This window comes from Dama dama, chromosome 9 (genome assembly GCF_033118175.1).
Source record: "Dama dama isolate Ldn47 chromosome 9, ASM3311817v1, whole genome shotgun sequence".
NCBI classification, from domain to species: domain Eukaryota; kingdom Metazoa; phylum Chordata; class Mammalia; order Artiodactyla; family Cervidae; genus Dama; species Dama dama.
The window spans coordinates 84,437,367-84,462,425 of NC_083689.1; the positions used below are offsets into that span (position 1 = coordinate 84,437,367).

General features: G+C 35.6%; 1 protein-coding gene across 3 annotated transcripts in view; it reads left to right on the top strand.

Moving 5' to 3' along the window:
* XRCC4 (X-ray repair cross complementing 4) overlaps positions 1-25,059 on the top strand; it is a 276,381-nt gene that overhangs the window by 166,730 nt on the left and 84,592 nt on the right. For all 3 annotated transcript variants that reach the window (XM_061151955.1, XM_061151953.1, XM_061151954.1), the window contains exon 7: positions 18,261-18,408. In XM_061151955.1, the coding sequence (XP_061007938.1) occupies positions 18,261-18,408 (148 nt within the window). The remainder of the gene's footprint in view (positions 1-18,260; positions 18,409-25,059) is intronic.

Genomic DNA, 25,059 nt, shown 5'->3' on the forward strand with positions numbered 1-25,059 from the left:
GTTCTCTGAAAAATACTGTTGCTAGCTTGATAGGGATTGCATTGAATCTATAGATTACTTTGGGTTGTATACTCATTTTCACTATATTGACCGTTCTGATCCATGAACATGGTATATTTCTCCATCTATTTGTGTCATCTTTGATTTCTTTCATCAGTGTTTTATAGTTTTCTATATATAGGTCTTTGGTTTCTTTAGGTAGATTTATTCCTAAGTATTTTATTCTTTTCATTGCAATGGTGAATGGAATTGTTTCCTTAATTTCTTTTCTGTTTTCTTATAATGAATAATTTTTTAGAAATAAATTTTCTAAAATTGTTTTCAGAAGCTTTTTAAAAGAACTTATGTTTATGGGTAAACAAATCAGTCAGACTTACTTTGTTATTTTTTAAATACTTTTTATTGGAGTATAGTTGATTTACAGTGTTGTGTTAGTTTCAGGTGTACTGCAAAGTGAATCATTATACATATATCCACTCTTTTAGATTCTTTTCCCATATAGAACAGAGAACTCTACTCTTTACTTCTAATGCTTATTTTATTATTTTTGTTTATGTTTAGCAACATTTGTTTTGCTCTGTTTCAGATTCTGTTTATAAAATCTTCAATATTTTCCTCAGTGATATTTTCATTCAGCAATGAAAACATCAGTAATTTAAATAATTTCATTCAGCAACCTACAGTATAACAGGGAGCATGATAAACTATTTTCTTAAATGTCAGTTTATTAGGGACTAATTATAAATATTAAAAATGTGAGAATACATTGCATTTACATAATTTGAAAGACATTTTTATTGTTAGTCTTATCTTTTTTCACTTTATTAAAATTATAAGAGCCAAACATTTCTAGCTCTTCATAGTAACAGTTTGCCTGTTTTGTGACACCACACTTATGGCAGAAAGAGAAGAACTAAAGAGCCTCTTGATGAAAGTGAAAGAGGAGAGTGAAAAAGTTGGCTTAACTCTACATTCAGAAAACTAAGATCATAGCTGCTGGTCCCATCACTTCATGGCAAATAGACGGGGAAACATTGGAAACAGTGAGAAACTTTATTTTTGGGGGCTCCAAAATTACTGCAGATGATGACTGCAGCCATGAAATTAAAAGACACTTACTCCTTGGAAGGAAAGTTAGGGCCAACCTAGACAACATATTAAAAAGCAGAGACATTACTTTGGTGACAATGGTCCATCTAGTCAAGGCTTTGGTTTTTCCAGTGGTCATGTATGGATGTGAGAGTTGGACTATAAAGAAAGCTGAGTGCAAAAGAATTGATGCTTTTGAACTGTGGTGTAGGAGAAGACTCTTGAGAGTCCCTTGGACTGCAAGGAGACCCAACCATCTATCCTAGAGGAAATCAGTCCTGAATATTCATAAAAAGGACTGATGCTGAAGCTGAGACTCCAATACTTTGGCAACCTGATGTGAAAAACTTGCTCATTTGAAAATACCATGATGCGGGGGAAGATTGAAGGCAGGAGGAGAAGGGGACGATAGAGGAAGAGATGGTTGGATGGCATCAGCAACTCAATGGACATGAGTTTGAGTAAGCTCTGTGAGTTGGTCATGGACAGGGAATCCCATCGTGGTGCATCCGATGGGGTCGCAAAGGGTCAGACATGACTGAGCAACTGAACTGAACTGTACTAATGATTATATAACAACAATGTATCTTGCTCGAGGACATGTTTCTTCTTAACAAGAACCTTCTTTACTAATAGTGTTTATGTTAAGATGTATTTTGTGGGATTGGGTCTGGTGAAACCTTTCTATTGTTAGTTCTAATCTTGTTAGTTTGAGATATATGTTGTGGGAGTTGGTCTGGTGAAAATATATAAGGCCTTGATAAGAATAGTGAGTGGGGCACTGTCTATCCCGCTTCTGATGTCCATGTCAGAAGCTTTCTCTTGTCCTTTTTCACTGTAATAAATCTTCTGCCACACAAAAGCTTTAAGCGATCAAGCTTGGTCCCTGGTCCCAAAGTTAAATCTTCTTTGGAGATCACGAATCCAACATCTTTCACTGTAAGCTATCAAATGCATCTATGCATAAAGCTTGTTTTTTGAATTTCAGGAACAGTAAGATACATAACTCTGTGAGGCCTGCTATGCTATCATGTCACTACTTCCTCTTTCACAATTAAAATACCTTGAAAGATTGAAATTTGGACTAGTCATTTTTGAATTGTAGTGAAGTGGCATCATATAAATACTTAATTTAACCTTATTTAATTAAATTTTCTAGGTAAATTTAAGTTTAAAACAAAGAAAGTTGCATTTTTAAACAGTTCTGCCAACTGTGTATGTCTACAGGTGTGGATGTAGTTAAGCCTGGTAAGAATAAATACCATTGTGAGAAATCTAGGAACAAGTATGACTAATTTTGAAGTTTTGAACTATTGACAAAGAAACGATCATCACTATTTAGGTAGGCAAGCAAGTAAAGTGATGATGTGACCCAGGAAAGAAAACAGTGAATAATTAACTTGGAACCATAAAGAAATCTGACTAAGGAAAGATCAGAGGAACTGATATATATTTCATAGAAGATTAAGATTAAACTAGAACAGAAAAGTTGAATCTTTCCATTCATAATTCCACTCATAATTGATTTGTAGTCAATGGAATTCATAATTCTGTTCATAAAATTGATAATTTGTTTCCATTACTGAAAATCTTGGGTAATTTTCTTCGTGAATTTAATTTCTCTATGAAACTGTATACTATGGTATTCTTAAATAGCCATGCATGAATATTATCATGTTGCTGTTCAGTAACCCAGTCATGTCCAATTCTTTGTGACCCCATGGACTGCTGCATGCCATGCCTCTCTGTCCCTCACCATATCCTGAAGTTTGCCCAAGTTCATGTCCATTGCAAGGGTGATGCTGTCTAGCCATCCCATCTTCTGATGACTTCTTTCGTAGCATCAGGGACTTTTCCAATGAGTCAGCTGTACGCAGTTATATATACTATGTATTATTGAACTTAATGTGAAGTCTAAGGAGTGTTCAAGGGTAGTTTTGCTTAACTGTGATTATTTGCTTTATGCACTGTCTTAAAAATAAAATGTAATACCAGTTTATCTACACTCTTTAGGAAAACCCCAAACAGTTTTTCCCTACTTTATTTTTCTCTGTCTGTGACCTTAATTATTCCTCTGTACTTTGGTGATTGTTGCTGTTGTTGTTCAGTTGCTAAGTCATGTCTAACTCTTTGTTACCCCATGGACTGCACCATGCCAGGCTTCCCTGTGTGTCACTATATCCCAGAATTTGTTCAAAGTCATGTCTTTTGTGTCAATGATGCCATCCAACAATCTTGTCCTGTGTCACCCCCTTCTTGTTTTGCCTTCAATCATTCCCAGCATTAGGATACTTTCCAATGAGTTGGTTCTTTGCATCAGGTGGCCAAAGTATTGGAGGTTCAGCTTCAGCATCAGTCCTCCCAATGAATATTTAGGATTGATTTCCTTTAGGACTGACTGATTTTATCTCCTTGCAGTCCAAGGGACTCTCAAGAGTGTTCTCTAGCACTGCAATTTGAAAGTATCAATCCTTCAGCACTCAGGCTCTTTTATGGTCCAGCTCTCACATCCGTACATGACTACTGGAAAAACAGCTTTGGCAATATGGACCTTTGTCAGGAAAGTAATGTCTCTGCTTTTTAATACACTGTCTAGGTTTGTCATAGCCTTTCTACCAAGGAGCAAGTATCCGTTAGTTTCACTGCTACAGTCTCTGTCTGCAGTGATTTTGGAGCACAAGAAAATAAAGTCTATCATTGTTTCTGTTATTTCCCCATCTGCTTGCCATAGGATGATGGGACCAGATGCCATGAACTTAGTGTTTTGAATGTTGAGTGTTACGCCAGCTTTTTCACTCTCCTCTTTCACCCTCCTCAAGAGGTTCTTTAGTTCCTTTTAACTTACTGCCATTAGAGTGGTATCATTTGCATATCTGAGGTTGTTGATATTTCTCCTAGCAATCTTGATTCCTCCTCCCTGGAAATTCACAGGATGTACTCTGCATTTAAGTCAGATAACCAGAGTGAAAATAACCAGCCTCGATATACTCCTTTTCTAATTTTGAATCATTCCATTGTTCTATGTCTGGTTCTAACTATTTCTTCTTGACCTGCATGCAGATTTGTAAGGAGACCAGTAAGGTGATCTAGTATTCCCATCTCGTTCAGATTTTCCACAATTTTCTGTGATCCCCACAATCAAAGACTTTAGCATGTTATGAAGCAGAAGCAGATGTTTTTTCTGGAATTCTCTTGCTTTCTCTATGATCTAGTGGATATTGACAATTTGCTCTCTGATTCCTCTGCTTTTTTCTAAATCCAGATTGTACATCTAGAAGTTCTCATTTCATATAGAGCTGAGGTCTAGCTTGAAGGATTTTGAGCATCAGCTTGCTAGCATATGAAATGAGTGCAGTTGTACAGTAGTTTGAACATTGTCTGGCATTGCCCTTCTTTGGGATTTGAATGAACACTGACCTCTTCCAGTCCTGTGGCTACTGCCGAGTTTTCCAAATTTGCTGGCATATTAAATTCAGTCCTTTAACAGCATCATCTTTTAGGATTTGAAATAGTTCAGCTGGGATTTTGTCACCTCCACTAGCTTTGTTCATAGTAATGTTTCTTGACTTCATACTCCAGGATATCTGGCTCTAGGTGGGTGACCACACCATCGTGGTTATCTGGGTCATTAGACCTTTCCTGTATAGTTCTTTCATGTACTCTTGCACCTCTTGTTAATCTCTTCTGCTTCTGTTAGGTTCATGCCATTTCTGTCCTTTATTGAGCTCATCCTTACATGAAATGTTCCTTTGGTATCTCTAATTTTCTCGAAGAGATCTTTAGTCTTTCCTATTCTTGTGTTTTCCTCTATTTCTTTGCATTGTTCATTTAAGAAGGCTTTCTTATCTCTCCTTGCTGTTCTCTGGAACTCTGCATTCAGTTGGGTGTATCTTTCTCCTTTCTCCTTTGCCTTTTTTCCCCCTTCTCAGCTCTTTGTAAGGCCTCCTCAAACAACCACTTTGCCTTCTTGCATATCTTTTTCTTGGGAATGGTTTTGTTCACCACCTCCTGTACAGTGTTATAAACCTCTATCCATAGTTCTTCAGATACTATGTCTATCAGATCTAATTCCTTGAATCTATTCATCACCTCCACTGTATAATCTTAAGGGGGTTGATTTAATTCATACCTGAATGGCCTAGTGTTTTTCTCTACTTTCTTCAGTTTAAGCCTTAATTTCATAATAAGGAGCTCATGATCTGAGCCACAGTTAGCTCCAGGTCTTGTTTTTGCTGACTGTATAGAGCTTCTCCATCTTTGGCTACAAAAAATATAACCAGTCTGATTTTGGTATTGACCATCTGATAATGCCTATGTGTACTGTTGTCTGTTTTGTTGTTGGAAGAAGGTGTTTGCTATGATTGGTGTGTTCTCTTGGCAAAACTCTGTTAGTCTCTGTCCTGCTTCATTTTGCACTCCAAGGCCAAACTTGCCTGGTACTCTAGGTATGCCTTGACTTCCTACTTTGGCATTTCAATCCCCTATGATGAAAAGGACATCTTTTTTGGTGTTAATTATAGAAGGTCTTGTAGGTCTTCACAAAACCATTCAACTTCAGCTTCTTTTGCATTAGTAATTAGGGCATAGATTTGGATTACTGTGATGTTTAATGGATCGCCTTGGAAATGAACCAAGATCATTCTGTTGTTTTTGAGATTGCACATAAGTACTGCATTTTGGACTCTTTTATTTTTATTAGAAAATTAAGAATCTAGAAGCATTATGAAACAGTGTAAAATGTTTAGAAATGTATGGATGTTTGGAAATGAAATTTCTAAAGAAAAATTTTCTCATTTGGGCAGAACATTTAACCTAAAACTAACTTAGAAGTGCTTCAGAAAGGTCTGAAAGCACATTTGTTTTTCTAACAAAATTTAGATAATATCAATTACTAAGATAATCATTTTTTTAAAGCATAGTAACTTAAATTTTAGAATCAGGACATTTTTTAATGCCAGGAATAACTATTTGGTCTAGTTTCTCCACACCTGAGTTTATGGAATAAAAATAAAACCCTTCACAGAATTGTTAGATGATTTGCACTAAGTCATTAAGACAGTGATTAACAGAGTCAGGTTTAGGATCCTTGCGAAGTATTTTATTAATTCAGTATAAATGTTATCTTAGTTATTTGACCATTTGGCACATATTTTTGCTTAATCCTTTTTAGTGAAAGTATTGCTTTAATCGCATTTGCTTTGAAAGCTAGTTGGCACAACATGTCTAGCACCATGGATCTGGGAATCTCCCTTTTGAAAAATATTCCACACTTTTCAAGGACACCTTGGAAATTCAGCTTCATATTTGCCTCTTCATAGAACTACTCCATACGGGCTAAGTTACACCAAAGAGGCATTTACCTTATCTTAAAGGGGTTGCCAAAGAATGCTCAAACTACCACACAGTTGCATTCATCTCACATGCTAGCAAAGTAATGCTCAAAATTCTCCAAGCCAGGCTTCAGCAATACGTGAACCGTGAACTTCCAGATGTTCAAGCTGGTTTTAGAAAAGGCAGAGGAACCAGAGATCAAATTGCCTACATCCGCTGGATCATCGAAAAGCAAGAGAGTTCCAGAAAAACATCTATTTCTGCTTTATTGACTATGCCAAAACCTTTGACTGTGTGGATCACAACAAACTGTGGAAAATTCTGAAAGAGATGGGCATACCAGACCACCTGACATGCCTCTTGAAAAATCTGTGTGCAAGTCAGGAAGCAACAGTTAGAACTGGACGTGGAACAATGGACTGGTTCCAAATAGGAAAAGGAGTACGTCAAGGCTGTATATTGTCACCCTGCTTATTTAACTTATGTACAGAGTACATCATGAGAAACGTTGGGTTGGAAGAAGCACAAGCTGGAATCAAGATTGCTGGGAGAAATATCAATAACCTCAGATATGCAGATGACACCACCCTTATGGCAGAAAGCAAAGAAGAACTAAAGAGCCTCTTGATAAAAGTGAAAGAAGAGAGTAAAAAAATTGGCTTAAAACTCAATATTCAGAAAATAAAGGTCATGACATCCAGTCCCATCACTTCATGGCAAGTAGATGGGGAGACAGTGGAAACAGTGTCAGACTATTTTTTTGGGCTCCGAAATCACTGCAGATGGTGACTGCAGCCATGAAATAAAAAGACGCTTACTCCTTGGAAGAAAAGTTATGACCAACCTAGACAGCGTATTAAAAAGGAGAGACATTACTTTGCCAACAAAGGTCCGTCTAGTCAAGGCTATGATTCTTCCACTGGTCATGTATGGATGTGACAGTTGGACTATAAAGAAAGCTGAGTGCTGAAGAATTAATGCTTTTGAACTGTGGTGTTGAAGACTCTTGAAAGTCCCTTCTAGGACTGCAAGGAGATCCAACCAGTCCATCCTGAAGGAGATCAGTCCTGGGTGTTCATTGGAAGGACTGAAGCTGAGGCTGAAGCTCCAGTACTTTGGCCACCTGATGTGAAGAGCTGACTCATTTGAAAAGACTCTGATGCTGGGAAAGATTGAAGGCGAGAGGAGAAGGGGATGACGGAGGATGAGATGGTTGGATGGCATCCCTGACTCGATGGACATGTGTTTGATTAAACTCTGGGTATTGTTGATGGACAGGGAGGCCTGGTGTGCTGCAGTCCATTGGGTCACAGAGTCAGACATGACTGAGCGACTGAACTGAACTGAAAGGGGGTTAAAGAAGTGCAGATGAAATACTTTTTGTTAATGTATCAAAGTTTATCTAATTCTTTCTAAGATTAAGCAAATTCTAGCAAAATGAAATGGGAAAGTCTGTCATGTCACAGAACTTGTCAGTCAAGTTCTCCCTCTCACCCTTGTGACTATTCAAAGAAAGGGTTTATGCTCTAGATTAATGACCTTTACCCACTCAGTTCACCAGGTCATTAAGCAGCATTTTATTTTCGCTTTCATCCTATTCTCATTTTGACCTAGTTGTGCTGGTGACCTTTTCCTAGTTCTAACCAGTTCACCTAAAGTCACTGCAGACAATGTATTGGTAATACATTGTTAAAATAACAGTGAACGAAAGATTTCCTGTACCATTTCATCAAAAAGTTTTAATATTTCACTTATTTTTGTATTTTGTTTTTTGTATTTTTGTATTTTGTTTTTTCAGTTATACTCATTCAATAAAACCCCCTTAAGCATAAAATGTCCAGGTTTTATTAAAAGTTGACCAACATCAAAAAAGAATGAAGAATTTAAAAAGCTTTAAATCTATTAAGAAAATGCTGAAAAAAAAATGTCATAAGTTGACAGAAGTCCATACCTGACTCTTGTACAACAGTGAAAGCTTTATATTGTCTCGAAACATTTCATGACGTAGTTCATAGGCAGAGACCCTTTCATAATGCTGGTGAAAGATGAAAAATTATAGTTTTGTTTTCTGAAAACTTATTAACCTTTAAAACTGCTTTCTAATGTTTATTATTTTTAATCATAAAATAATATAAATTGAAGGCTAATGTTGCTCTTTCATAAACTGCTTTTCCCCACTAATATTTTTATTTTCTTAATGTTAACTAGCCTGGCAACCATAGCTCATCAACAATATATTATTTTACATAGATTTAAAATATTTTTAAGAAGTCATTAGCTCTATTAGTATTTTAGAATTTATACCAATGAACTAATATTTATTGAGGAACCATTATGTATTAGAGACCTTGCTAGTCTGTCTATACTCATACCTATCAGTAGTACATAAGAAACTCAGTCTCTACCTTCATTGAGCTTTATAAATATTAGATAAATTATTAAAAGTGTACTGAAATCTGTTAAGGATGTGGGGCCTTATGAAGGACTATCTTTGAAGGTAATTTTAGAGTTTTAATTCAGATATATTGTTTGAGTTCACTCTGAAATATCTATAAAACATAATTTTGAAACCCAGTCATTTCTTATCAGTTTGCTCAGAGCAAGCTAGTCTTTTAGTTTTCTCTTTTGGCAAATTTACTTTAGAGCCACCTGATACTAACAATTAAACTTTTGAAAATAATACCTATCTAAGAAAAAAAAAAAGAAAACAGAATAAGAAATCAAGTCTTAGTGTTTCATCATGAAAAAGAGAAATTAAAAGTTCACAGATTAGTTTGAAAATATCAGTAAAAGTGTGGAAACTTGTGCCTATCTTAGAACTTTCAAATTTGTTCCTCTATAATTGTTTGTATAACTTATGGCTTTCTTGCAAAAATAGTTGTGTCTTTCTGCCCTACTCAATTATAAACTTTTTGAATGCATGATGATGGTACCTTTGGGATGGTGCCTGACTCTTAGAAAATACACAGTGAATATTTGTTAATAAGTGAACGAATAAATACATTTTTAAGTAGATTGTTTTATAGGTATGTAATAATACTTAGTATGTTCAACTTACATTTTTTCTGTACTATGAATACTTCTGGAGTCTGTATTTTATCTTTAGTGGCCCACCCTGCCTCTGACATTGAAAGTGTTGGATTTCCAAAGATGACCTTTTGGGTTACCCCAATGTAGTAAAGCATTTGTCATTACATCTGACTCCCAGCTGTGCTGGCTAAAAGAGGAGCCTGACAAAATAGCCTGAAAAGTCTATTTTGCACATGGATACACACATGCATGTGCACACACACACACACACACACACACACACACTTTTAAGAGTTTAATGCAGTGTTAATTATCCATTCATTAAGTGATTGCTGACAATAGATTAGATCATCCACCTTCCATGTAAGATGTTAATCAGTTATTCGGGTTATGTTATGAAAACTGGGTAGAAAATGATAACAGATATGAAAAGGCTATTTGATGAATGGTGAGGGAAAATAATGTGTGCTTATTTGGTCACATTAGAAATTTACTACCTCAAGATAGGTCACTTTAAGATACCATTATTGAAGTATGGTGTGATTGACCTTATCTAAGTTTTTTTTGCTTATCTTCATACCTGTCAGTAAGACAAACTACAGAGGCACATTGGTTGGCTATTTTCTTTGGTGAGAGGAAGAGTATGTTTTTTGAAGTTTCAGATTTACTTAGGGTAGTATTTTTAGGTCTGGATTTTGGTTTTTCCCCTCAATATTTTATATCTTTTGAAATAAAACATGATGACTTACTGATTATAAACATTTATGAAATGACTAACTGAATAAAATAGCAGGAAACAGCCATAGGAGTCTGGCTACTCTGTGTTAATAATAAATAATAATACTAGGACAATTGAGTTATTTTGAATTTGGAAAACCATGAATTTATCTTACCTTTTATTTTTTTAATTTAATTTTTATGTATCTAAGAAGCTATAGAAGATAGCCTGAAAATTTGTCAGATTCACGTAAATGAAAGTCATTTTACAGATGTTGAACTATAATGCTGTATACCTGAAACTTATATATTAAGAAAATGATAAAACTTTATAATAAGAAAATAATAATAGTAAACTTTTAAATTGAAAAAGTAAATGAGTCTCGGATCTTTTGTAAGGACATACACATTTTGTCAGTAATACTGATGCTGATATCAAATATTTCTGACACTATGATTTATAAAACAGTTTATATTATCCCACTTAACCATGGTTAATATCCATATTCTCACAGAGGAACTTAAAGATCTGTAATATGCCCAAGGTAAATGGTAGAAATAGAGATCCAGACCCAGGTCTTCTGGTTGGATTTTTCTCTATACTTCTGAGGACCATAAGTGAATGAGTTTTGATTAAAAAATAAGATACACATTTCAGAATAAGAGTTCAAGTCATCATATTCCTCATGTATAACACTATTGGATAATACATTAGGGATATAGCTAACTGTAAGATATGGCCTCTAGCTGTTGGTGTTTATAATCTATTTGAGAAAGAGGAAATATGCATAAAAAGAATAACAGTACAAGATAGCATGTGTAAAATGAGTGGTTCAAACTATAAACCCTATAGAGAAGGGGAGAGTGCTGTGGATTGACACTATTAAAACTAGGAGTGACTGAAATGGTTCAGATGAGCTGTGCTGGAAGGGAACACATAGTTGAGCCAATAGAAGATAGGAGGACATTCAAGACAAGGAAAGTAAGGATTGAAAAAGGAAGGTGGAGGAACCCTAGAGGCCTTGGAATTCTTTATACACTGTAGCAAAAGATTGTGGGAGGTATGGTCAGAGAGGAAGGTGAGGGTTTCGTTGTAGAGAGATTTGAATGCAGAACTAGGATGTTAGGACTTTATTTTATAGGTGATGGGGAACCACTCAAAGTTTTTTGTTTGAACATGGCATATTGAAAATAGCACATTTTTTTTTCATGGTCAAAGGGCCTAAAGATTAGAGCCTCCTTCATTCAATAATTTAAGAGCTAAGTAGTCATTGTTGTGACTGACATGCCTCAGGACATTAATTTTGAGGGGAGGAGGTGGGTTCAGGGGCTCTAGATAGATGTATATGTTTGGAGAGGGACAGGAATCTCTGGTGGCAATCTCCATTAGAGTTCCATAGATGTGTGAAGTTATGCATATTAGGAAGAAGGGGGAAAATGTCCATAGCCATGAAATAATAATGAATTCCTAATAAAATGAGTTATAAACCTAAAAATTATTTTTAAAAACATTGAGATTTAGATGTTTAACCATCAAAGACTTAACACATTATTGACCCGGGGATTTTTGCAGAAACTAACACCTGTGACCAGCTATATGCTATGTAAGTGAATATTGAAACATTTCCAGTCAATAATGTTCAGGTGACAAAAGACATATTAATATGTCTCTGGTCAGTAATAGAAGTTTACCAGGTAGTTTAACTCGTGGGGCTTAGGCAGTTTAACCAACAGTGCCATTTTATTTCGCCCTTGAGAGTACCCAGCATGGCCAGCTCCGAGGCATTCTCATGTCTGAACTCCTGCTGCCAAGCTCCTGCAGTTCTTCTGTCAGATGAGAAGAAGTGTGGCTTTCTGTGGAGCCACCTTTCACAATAACCAAGCTTGTATAAAGATTCCTCATTTTCTAGATGCAGTGAACCCAATTAGAACTTGAAATTCATCCCACAGCTCTCCCACTTCTATTTCAGCCATAATAAGTTAATTGGCAATAGTTTTTTTTTTCTTTATTTCCTTGAAATAGTGAAAGACACATTGTTGTGACAAAGAATCTGATGATAATATTAAAAACAGAAAATTCTGGGTGTGAAATCTCAGGGAAAAAATAATTCCTCAGTCAATATCAACTTCAATATTCTTCTGCCTGGCCTTGAAAGCTTGCAAATTTATTGAGTGTATCTCTGTATCTTTTTTTTCATCCAGTCCTTCCCTACATCCCTTACTTAACCAATCTCATTTCCTGCATCTTTTTCTCTCATGAACATTCTTCTATATAGGCCACATTTCTTCTCATTTCCCTTTTAACATTTGTCATGCTTTCCAACTCTATTCAGATTCTTCCTCACAGCTAAAATGAGCAATGTATTAAGTAAACTTCATGTAAATTGATTTTTTCTCTTAAAAATGGGATGTAAAACTAGTAAGTGAAGACTTTGTCACCCTTAAAATAGGTAAAGTTATGAATAATATGGGCTTCCCAGGCAGTGCACTGGTAAAGAATCCACCTGCCAATTCAGGAGACTCAAGAGACTTGGGTTCAATCCCTGGGTCAGGAAGATCTGCTGGATAAGGAAATGGTAACCCACTCTAGTATTCTTGCCTGGAAAATTCCATGGACAGAGGAGCTTGGCAGACTATAGCCCATGAGGTCCCAAAGAGTCGGACATGACTGAGCCCAATGAGCATGAATAATATAGACATTTTGGAGGCTGCGTAAGGTTTGACTTTGTGTTGATGTGATTCAGACACCTTCTGTTGTATATAAAACAGCTTTGCTTGTTTTAAGACACAGAATCAATGTTCAAGGCATCTGGGGTCAGAATAAAGTATCCAGCCTTGAGACCAAATGAAATGTGAGGACAAAACATAAGCACAAGTAATGAATAGAGGTGGGATGGGTTCAAATTTGAGGAATGCTTGAAATGATCAATGAATAATATGTAGGTACCAGAGATTGGAGTAACACCTCTTTTTTTCTCTGGTTTCTGGAATTGCAGGGTGAAGAGGAAAGGATAGGATGGAAATTTTTCCTTTTAAAAGTTTATATATCCATGGCTGATTCATGTCAATGTATGACAAGACTCACTGCGGTATTGTAAAGTGATTAGCCTCCAACTAGTAAAAATAAATGAAAAAAAATAAAAAATAAAAGTGATGGGCAAATAAATAAATAAATAAATAAAATAAAATTTGAAGAAAAAAAAGTTTATATAATTATTATCAAAACTTCACTTAAAGCCATATATAAATTAAGTGAATCTATTATAGTATGATTTGCTATTACATTTATGTAGTAAGGGCTTCCTTGATGGCTCAGTGGTAAAGAATCTACCTGCAATGCAGGAGACACGGGTTCCTGCATTCCTGGGTCAGGAAGATCCCCTGGAGGAGGAAATGGCAACTCACTTCAGTATTCTTGCCTGGAAAATTCCGTGGACAGAGCAGCCTAGTAGGCCACAGTCCAAAGGTTCACAAAGAGTTGGACATGACTGAGCACGCACTCATATATGTAATAAGCTGAAGGGAACACTGTTTCTCATGGTACAAAAACAAACCAAAAGAAGGATACATTTGGTTTAACCAGTAAATAAGTATATGGTAGCCCTTTTTCCTTATGGCATTGTTACAGTGATCTCCATTGTAACTGTGGAGAGAAATGGATAAAAATGGAGCAGTGAACTGACCTAAAACTCCTGGTTATGCAGAGCGCAAGTTCTTTGTGACACATCATGGTAGCCACCAAGAAGTTTAAATTGTAGAAATAATGACAGTAAGTTATCAGATTAGGTTTTCCCACATACACAGTTGTCAACTAAAAATTGACTAACAAGTATAAAATTATTCATGAACCTGTTCTATAAGCTTGAAGAAGTCCCAGCTATACGTCCTTTTAGGTGTCCCAGTCACCCGCTCTTATCAAAACTTCACTTTTGACAAATATAAAAATTCCTGAGGTAGGAATGGCAGGTTTTCATGTCATCAGACAACTATAATTGTCCAGAAGTCACAACTAGACAGAAAACTACTTGAAGATTTAGCACAGTGCATCATCTCTAAGAGTAAACAGACCTCATTAAATTCTTATTACCTGTCCATAAAATGGAGGGAGTATCTCTAAAATGCTTTAGCCAATCTGTGTATCTAAAATGCCTCTAATTTTACTCATGAGAGCACATATGCAATATTCATCATGCTTGTTTTCATGCCTTGTTTTTACCAATAGATACACATTTTTTACATCAGTTATTGACATGCAAATAACAAAGGTGCCTCTAGTAGCCTCCTCAGGTATATGGACTTTATTATTAGAATCCCACAAAATTGTTCCTGGTCTGTGATTCTTGAGTAGATACAACACTTTTACTAATGCACACCTTTAATCACACTGCATTTTAAAGTAAATTCTTAGCATTATAAAAATAATATAACCATTTGACACATAAAATATCCTGTTGGGTGCCAAAGTATAAGTTGCTATCTGGAGTTTTGAAATTAATGGCAGAATTTTATGTAACTTTATTTTTAAAAAATTCATCTTATGTTTTAATTTAAGCTTAACATTCTTTCCTCATAAATGTCCAACATGTAATTAAATGAAATCTTTCTCCATTTTACAAGTCTATATATAGTTGAAACATCTTCTAACTCTGACACTTTTGCTAGTTTTATTCGTGGACAAGATTGTACTTTGTTGATTGCTTATGCAGTTGATTAAACCCTGTATGAGAGCGGACTGAATAAGAAATTAGGAAACCAGAATTATCTTCCTTAGTCATCTCATAACTTTATAAGAATAAAGGAGTCATTCAGCTGGAATATGTTCAGAGAAACATCTTTTTTTCAATTTATCTTTCTTTACTTCCAAAATATTTGAATAAAATAATGTATAAGAAATCAACTAGAACTTATGTGTCTTTAAGCAGCTTTGGAAAGTAAAATATGCTTTGATGGGCATATTTTATCAGGAAATAATTTACCCACCAGATAGAAATATTTTTTAATTGCTATAATGATAAAATATAAAAGCAAAAGCTGTATGATTTGGGCAAGTTTCTTAACTTCTCTAAATTCTTGGTTTCCCCATAAGTAAAATGAATTTAGTAGGTACTTCACAAGTTTAAAGATTAATAAGATAATATTTTAAAAACCCATAGTAACGTGTCTAGCACTGCATTCTCAAAACTGGTAGTTATATCCAGGAAAAAAAAATTTCTAGATAGGGATCAGTAGTGTCCAAGTGATGTCAGGCCACTCAGAGAAGCTTGGACTACACAGAATGAGAACCCAAAATGCAGAATTTTCTAGAATGTGACACATGTATGCCTGAACAACTACTCATTCTGCAAACTAACACACTAAAATTAATAGAGCTTTTGGGAGAAAAAGTTAAGGTTTGGGCAGAGCACTTAAAATCTATGTAGTTTTACATTATTGTTGTTAGTTCCCTAGTTATAATCCTAATAAAAATATTAACACCGTTGAGATCTCTAACCTTTTCACCAAACATCACAGTCAGCTAACCCTTTGCATCATCACAGTTCCTCTTAAATGAAAGAGATGGGAGTTACTGAACACATTTGATTACACTAGTTTCATCAAAAAGTTAAATGTCTGAGTAGAGATACAGGGAGAAGCTGTGAAGACAGCTTCTTCAGCTCTGATTGCAGCTTTGCAGATAGTTTAACTTTTGAAAAGTGTAGGGTTTTTGACTTCACTAAACCAGCCCTTTTTTTAGTGCTAAAGTGATGGACTTGTATAGTGTAGGATTTTTAGCCCTCATTTCAACTTTTTAAGGCTTTTATACATTGCTACGATTTTCTTTTTCATTGGAATGGAAGATTGCTCCTTATCACTTTAAAACTTTAACAAGCTGGGGAAAAAATCATATGAACCAACAGGACAATCCAGAGTTCAAATTATGTTGATATTGTTCATTATTTACCAATAACAAAGGAGCTCTTTTGTTATACAGAAAAATGTGTGATAGCAGAATATACTATGTATTGAGTGAAAGAATATTCTGAATTCCCCTTAAGCTCTTTGCAGTTAAGTTGTTCATAGAGAAAAAAGGAATGTAAATCAAGCATATGTCTTTTGTTGCTTCTATTTCATGTATATCAAACATTTTTTAGGGTAGTTTAGTGGGTTAGCCGCATTAGCAATATGTTAATACTTTCTTCCACTTTTCTTGCATTTATTCCCTACAGTTGGCTGAGAAGTTTATGAAAATTATTTCTAGATCACTAATGGAAGTCCCCATTCCTGCTGATAATTGTTGTTTTCCTATCAGTTTGATTCATTATCCCTGTAGCAGTATCTCCCTCCAACAAAACCTCTTTAAAGGTGCCTCTAATTCACTTTTATCTATGCATTTCAGAAGGTTGTTGCTCAAGATAGGCAAAGACCATTTTGATCATGTTGTTCCATGTATACAATATATTTTAGGTTTTATATTGGTATTATTACATACTACATACTATCATTACATATTACATACTAACTACTCATTTCATCACATCAAATAATCTCTTTTTATTTATTTTTAATTGAAGAATGATTGTTTTACAATATTGTGTTGGTTTCCACTATACCTCAACATGAATCAGCCATAGGTATCCCTGTGTTCCCTCCCTCTTTAACCTTCCTTCTGCCTCCCACCGCATCCCACCCCTCTAGGTTGTTACAGAGCTCCGATTTGAGTTATCTGAGTCATACAGAAAATTCCTATTGGCTCTCTGTTTTACATATGATAGTGTATCTGTTTCCATGTTACTCTCTCCATTCATCCCACCCTGTCCTTCCCCTCCCCACCTGTGTCCATAAGTCTGTTCTCTATGTCTATGTCTCCATTGCTACCCTGCAAATAGGTTCATGAGTACCATCTTTCTAGATTCCATATATATGTGTTAATATATGATGCTTATTTTTCTCTTTCTGACTTACTTCACTGTGTATAATAGGTTCTAGGTTCATTCACCCCATTACAGCTGACTCAAATGTGTTCCTTTTTATGACCGAGTAACATTCCACTGCATACATGTGCCAAAGCTTCTTTAACCATTCATCTGTCAATAGGCATCTAGGTTGCTCCCATGTCCTAGCTATTGTAAATAGTGCTGCAGTGAACATTGGGGTACATGTGTCTCTTTCAGTTTTGGTTTCCTCAGGGTGTATGCCTAGTAGTGAGATTGCTGGGTCGTATGGCAGTTTTATTCCTAGTTTTTTAAGGAATCTCCATATTGTCTTCCATAGTGACTGTATCAGTTTACATTCCCACCAACAGTGCAAGAGGTTTCCTTTTTCTCCACACCCTCCTCAGCATTTATTGTTGGTAGATTTTTTTGGTGATGGCCATTCTGACCAGTGTGAGGTGTATCTCATTGTAGTTTTGATTTTCATTTCTGTAATAATGAGCAATGTTGAACATCTTTCCAGCATCTTTTCATGTGTTTGTTAGCCATCTGTTTGTCTTCTTTGGAGGAATTTCTGTTTAGGTCATTTGCCCACTTTTTGATTGGGTTGTTTGTTTTTGTGGTATTGAGTTGTTTGAGCTGCTTGTATATTTTAGAAGGTAATCCTTTGTCAGTTGTTTCATTCACCATTATTTTCTCCCATTCTAAGCTTTGTCTTTTCACCTTGTTTATAGTTTCCTTTGCTGTGCAAAATATTTTAAATTTAATTAGGTCCCACTTGTTTATTTTTGTTTTTATTTCCATTACTCTAAGAGGTGTGTCATAGAGGATATCACTGAGTTATTTCAGAGAGTGGTTCTGCCTGTGTATTCCTCTAAGAGTTTTATAATTTCTGGTCTTACATTTAGGTCTTTAGTCTATTTTGAGTTTATCTTTGTGTGTGGTGTTCAGAAGTGTTCTAATTTCATTCTTTTACATGTAGCTGTCCAGTTCTCCCAATACCACTTATTGAAGAGACTGTCTTTTCCCTATTTTATATTCTTTGTCAAAGATAAGAAATCTGAATAAATTTATAAAAATAGTTTTGCTCTATTTTAATTGTGTCACATTGTATCGGTGCTAAAGCAGCAAATTGATACCGTACTCAAAAATATGCATAATTTTTATGTGATTTTGTTTTAGCTACTGTAAGAAGAGATGATTCCATTATTTCAAGTCCTGATATCCCTGATATTGCACCAAGTAGAAAGAGAAGGCAGCGGATGCAAAAAAATCTGGGGACGGAACCTAAAATGGCCTCTCAGGAGCAACAGCTTCAAGAAAAGGAAAAGTAAGTCATTTTATTCTTTGCTAAGTAGTGAGATGACATTAAAACAATCTACATAGTCTTCAAATTATCTTTTTTATTTCTGAATTTACATCAGGCTAGTTTTAGAACAAAAATAATGATTTTGGAGCTTGTAAAGTATTTGGATCAATACATTTTCTCTGGTATTTAGTTAATTCCTATTAATATTTAGAGCAGATGTGCTAAAAATACAGCAAAGTTTTTTCTTGTGGTTTTTATGGATTAATTAGAAGTGGCATGCTTAGTCATTCAGTCGTGTCTGACTCTTGGCAACTTCATGGACTGCAATCTGCCAAGCTCTTCTGTCCAATGGGCTCTCCAGGCAAAAATACTGGAGTGGGTTGCCATGCCCTTCTCTAGGAGAAATGGCATGTAGGATGCTAAAAAATACTAGAATCCAGCTTGTGTTCACTAAAGTATTTTGATCTAATTTACTGCTTTGAAGAGACTCAGAACATTCAGCTTAGCCATTTGATTTGATTCTGCTTGATATTTTTTCAAGTAAAATGTCTCTAGTCATCTACTTATTTCTCTTAGATTTTGGAATTATACACTGAATTTGTGCTGTTTTTCACTTTTTGGTTCAGACTGTCCTCCTGAATGTTTCAGACAAACATTCCAAATTGGTTGTCATGAGTTGAGATGTTACGATAATGAACATTTCATTGAGGCAAAAAGTCTGCATCAAACAGATTTGCAAAACATTGCCCTCACAAAATTAATGTTTGGGAAATGTAATGATTTTTATGAAGAATATGTTATTACATATACTGGGTTTATTATTTTTAAATTATTTCTTATGTATTTTCAGTTTTTCTCAGTTTTTATTTTGAATATGGCAAATATAGTCCACATGAATAAAAACTGTTGAAGTCCTCAAGAACTTTTGAAAGTGTAAAGGTATCCTAAGAGCATGAAGTTTAGGATTCTGATATAGACAAAGAGGATGCCAAGACAGGCACAATCTGTACCTTGAGGAAACAGCCTAACAGGAGAGAGGTTTCAAATTTCTTGCATAAAAGTATCCATTGTACAGTTAATAGTGATATTGTTTTGTTTGTCTATTTATCATTGGGTTTTGTGTTTATGGTCACGTTATCATGGCATAATTAACCTTTATATCCGACTAAACTTAGCTGGGAAGCCTGACTTCATTACTTGTTTTCAATTTTAAGCATCTGCTGGATTTCAAACATTTTTATCAGTCCATAGCAATGGTATTTCCTCTGTATCTCTTGCAGTAGCCTCTCAGTAGATTTTGCATTCATTGTATGACTACCACATGATTTCACATCATCTAAGGAAATGCATAGTAGATACAGTTTTTTGTTGAGAATAAATAATTTTGACTATGACTTGCCCACACTCATTGATTCATCCATTCGTGTATCTTTCTTTTATGTTTACATGCTGAGCAAACTAGATACAGCCCCTGATGTCATAAAGCTTAGTCTACATGAGAGAAAACAAACATTATTCATAGATATGAGGAGTACAGTAGTGGAGTAGAGAGCAGAGATTTAGACAGAGAAAGCATCCTGGGAGCATGCACATAAGGGGGACTATGTTAGTGTTGTGGGCATGGAGGCGTCATGGAACGGAAGGAGTGCAGTGAGGCTGAGGCTACTCAGAGGCCAGTCCAAGCTGGGCTGTGTGGAACTTTGTTGAAAATTCAGCTTTTTCTCGTGTATATGATAGCATTCTGTTTCTCACATCACAGAGGACTTTTCTTTGTGAATTCCCTTGCTTTTTGCTTCTTGAGTTATTGAAATAGTAGATTCACTAGATATCTCTGATATTTCAGTCATTATAGTGTCTTCTTACATATAGTCATTTAAAATTATATAAAGCTATTATACGTCATTTCATTTTCATTTTTTAGCTCTGCTTTCAAACTGCTAAATGTTGTACAGTTTTGGATTCCCAATAATAATACTCATTCTTTTGAAACACAGGAAACTAGAAAATTGAAAACATACTGAAACTTATGTAGAGTACTTACAGGGATAATAGTTTAATTTGGCATATGTTAGCAGTCCTGAGGTGCAGAATTGTACTGACATTTTGCCTTTTTTTTTCCCTTTGGTAAATATAAAGTTTTTTTTTCGGGAATATTTTTAGATCTTTTGATGATATCCTATTTTTAATAAGACTCTGAAATCCTTGACTCTGGTATATATTGCTATATATTCATTAAAAATTTGAGTGTGACTAATCCACTCAATATGATTTTACTTGGGGAACCCTCATCCTATTCTGTCGAATAGCAATCATGTGCTGTACACTCCTTGCTATTTACTATCTTATATCACTTGAAATTACGATTTGTAGAGTTGTTTTAATTTCACATATTAAACAAAATGAACCAGCTGGCAAAGACTATAGAGACTGTGAAATTATTTTCATCCTTATATATACTTTATTAATATCATCAGATAAAATTCTGATTGTAAATAAAAATGTTGCAAAATTGTTTTCTATAAATATACAATGACACAGTATGTATCTAAATTAACACTATATTCACTTAGCTTAAATTATTAATGGTTTTTCATGTAATAGCTGAGAAAGAATTTTCATTTCAGGTTTTTCTAAATTTAGGAGTTCTTATTATTTCAACATCCTGAAAAATCTAATATAATAAAAGTCTACTAATGCCATTGTATTGGTATGACATGAAATTACTGCGGCTAGGTGGACTAGTTGTGTTATTTTAACAAAATGAATGACCCAGTCATTATTCACTTATTTGTCTAAATTGAGTCAATGTCCCAGTCTTATTGAAATAAGCACTCAGTTAACAAAGTTAGCCAACTAACAAAATGCTCAGTCCAAATGATTTAATCAGCACTTTAATGTCTGTAACTTCTTCAACTATTTCAGCCCATTTCTTCCTACCTAGAAATTATGCTTTACCTTCTAATAGCTGCTCTGTTTCTTATCTCTATAGATTCTTTTTATCAAAAGCAAACTACTTTTAAGAGATACTGAAATTAGTATCTGAACAAGAGACCTATAAATGAAAACTTTGTCTCAGAGTCAGGGCTCCAGATCCTGGGAGAGGTGACTGAGAAGAGAGCCAAACCCAAGTTACAGCCAAATAAGTTTGTGCAAGAGAACAAGACAAGGAGCCAAACACCAGGCTGCACCATACAGACCTAGTTACCAGAACCTGGACATGAAGTTCTTAGTAGAGCAGGAGCAAGGATTATTGCAAATCTCAAGCAACTCTAACTTAATTTTGAGCTCTTCCTTAAATGACCCTTGACTAGAAAAAGCATTAGCTTCTGTGGCCAGAAGAGCTGCTAAATATATAGGTAGGAACAAAATGCCTCTAGCTCTGAGATTTGGATAAATGAGGGAAGAAAGTCAGATGTTTATTGAAGTTAAATGATATTGAGTACAGAAGTTATTCTTTATGGTATCATTTACAGACTTCATTCTATACAGTTATATAAAGGAGATCTTAATAAGTACCCTACAAAGGGTTTCATATTCAAATAAGTTTAAAAATTGCTGCATACCATATCACAACAAACTTGGAAAATTCTTCAAGAGATGGGAATACCAGACCACCTTACCTGCCTCCTGAGAAATCTGTATGCAGGTCAAGAGGCAACAGTTAGAACCAGATGTGGAACAACAGACTGGTTCCAAATTGGGAAAGGAGTACCTCAAGACTGTATATTGTCACTGCTTATTTAACTTATATGCAGAGTCCATCATACGAAATGCCAGGCTGGATGAAGCACAAGCTGGAATCAAGATTGCCGGGAGATATATCAATAACCTCAGATACTCAGGTGACACCACCCTTATGGCAGAAAGTGAAGAACTAAAGAGCCTCTTGATGAAAGTGAAAGATGAGAGTGAAAAAGTTGGCTTATGACTTAACACTCAGAAAACTAAGATCATGGCATCCGGTCCCATCACTTCATGGCAAATAGATGGGGAAACAATGGAAACAGTGAGAGATTTTATTTTGGGGGGCTCCAAAATCACTGCAGATGGTGACTGCAGCCATGAAATTTAAAGACGCTTGCTCCTTGGAAGAAAAGCTGTGACCAACCCAGACAACATATTAAAAAACAGAGACATTACTTTGCCAACAAAGGTCTGTCTAGTCAAAGCTGTGGTTTTTCCAGTAGTCATGTATGGATGTGAGAGTTGGACTATAAAGAAAGCTGAGCACCGAAGAATTGATGCTTTTGGACTGTGGTATTGGAGAAGACACTTGTGATTCTCTTGGACTGCAAGGAGATCCAACCAGTCAATCCTGAAGGAAATCAGTCCTGAATATTCATTGAAGTACTGATGCTGAAGCTGAAACTCCAATACTGTGGCCACCTGATGCAAAGAACTAACTCAGTGGAAAAGACCCTGATGCTGGGAAAGATTGAAGGTGGGAGAAGAAGGGGACGAGAGAGGATGAGATGGTTGGATGGCATCACTAACTCGATAAACATGAGTCTGAGCAAGCTCCAGGAATTGGTGATGGATAGGGAAGCCTGGAATGCTGCAGTCCGTGGGGTTGCAGACAGTCGGACACAACTAAGGGACTGAACTGAGCTGATATAGCGCCCATGCTCCCTTATGCTCCAAGCCCTAAAACTTTATAGTTTATATATTAATGAAGATTTATATATTAAAGGATCTAAAAATCCATAGTATATTATTCATTTGACTTGTTTAATCATTGTTCAAAAGTACTTGATACATAGCACCCTCATGCAGTCTATCTCCCTCTCTTCCCAAAAGGGCTTAGTGACAGTTCAAGGGATAGCATTATTTTGGGCCATAGTTTGGGATATGAACTCTCAAAATCCTCAAACATCAGTGATTTTAAATATATAAGAAACTTCCAACCTTAATTAGAGTTTTAGGCATTAAATTTATCTCAAGAACGAAATTTCAGTTTGTATGTTGGACCTTCTTCCCCACCTCCCGATCTTCCCTTAAATCTACTACTTGTCCAACTGTTCGATCATCTAGAAGCAGCAGGGTTATTTTCTAAGAGAATTTTAGTGATTGGAACAAATTTGTACACCTCTAAAGGAAGGAGTTCAACATTCTCAGCTGCAAGATAAAACCATTAAAATAGTTTGGGCCAAAAGTACAAAAGAGTACTTGTATAGTCTTTAGATACTTTTATATACTCTTTATTCCTGTATGATAGCAAGTAAAAATATGTGTGTTCACATATCTCAGGCATGATTTTTGTCTTCTTTGTGATGGATGTCTTCTGAAAACACAAGAGTTCTAAAACATCCTCCCAAACAACCTTGAACATATTAATTTATAACTTTTCACAGATGTTGCTTCTTGAACTATAAGGAAGAAGTTTTAACTGTGTGTTCTGAATCAACCTTTAAGCAGTCCTATTTAGTATTCTTGTAGCTGCAATATTTTAGGTGATTGGTGGGTTGTAAATCACATGTGTGTGTGCACATTCATGCAAACATATACACACCCCTAGGTTAAGTTCACGATTTAATTACCCATGGTTGCATGATCTTATCATAGTCCATGTGGCCACACAGAGCAGGAAAAGATGCAGCACATCTTAGCAGGTATTTCCTCACTCTGTGGAGTGGAATGTGGTAGTGCATCCCCACCACTGATATACTTTTTATAGGATGCAGTCTTCTTCAACTCAAAGAAGCTCAGTTCTTACCTTTTTATACTAGAAGCTAACAGCGTCATCTTGGATGAAATTGCACAATCCATACACTTTTGTTTAGAGAAATAAATATACACATCAGGCTTTCCTGGCTCTGAACCAAAGTTCTCATTTTATACTCTGAGGCCAAACTTCCCTGTTACTCCAAGTATCTCTTGACTTCCTGCTTTTGCATTCCAATTCCCTATGATGAAAGGGACATCTTTTTTGGTGTTAGTTCTGGAAGTCCTTATAGGTCTTCACAGAACCATTCAACTTCAGCTTCTTCAACATTAGTAGTTGGGGCATAGACTTGGATTGTGTGATGTTGAATGGTTTGCATTGGAATCAAACCAAGATGATTCTGTAATTTTTGAGACTGTACCCAAGTACTACATTTTGGACTTTTTGTTGACTATGAGGGCTAGTCCATTTCTTCTAAGGGATTCTTGCCCACAGAAGTAGATATAATGGTGATCTGAAATAAATTTGCCCATTAATTAAATTCTTGTTCATTAATTAAATTTGACCAGATCCAGTTTACGTTGATTCATGAACCTAAGATTCTATGCAATATTGTTCCTTACACATTGGACTTTGCTTTCTCCACCAGACACATCCACAGCATAATGCTGTTTCTGCTTTGGCCTAGCCTCTTCATTCTTTCTGGAGTTATTTCTCTGCTATTCCCCAGTAGCATGTTGGACACCTACCGACATGGGGGGAGGGTGGGGCTCATCATCCAGTGTTGTATCCTTTCCCCTTTTCATACTGTTCATGGAGTTCTTGAGGCAAGAATACTGGAGTGGTTTACCATTGCTTAACCTTTAGAGATGTCTTTTTTCTCTGATATTTATGGATTATTGACATTTCATCTTTTGTTTATTACCTATCTATAATCTCAGCTAATTTTCAGTGGAGGTCTTTGTCCCCTACTGCTTCATTAAAAAATGTTAATTTTATTTTACCCAGAG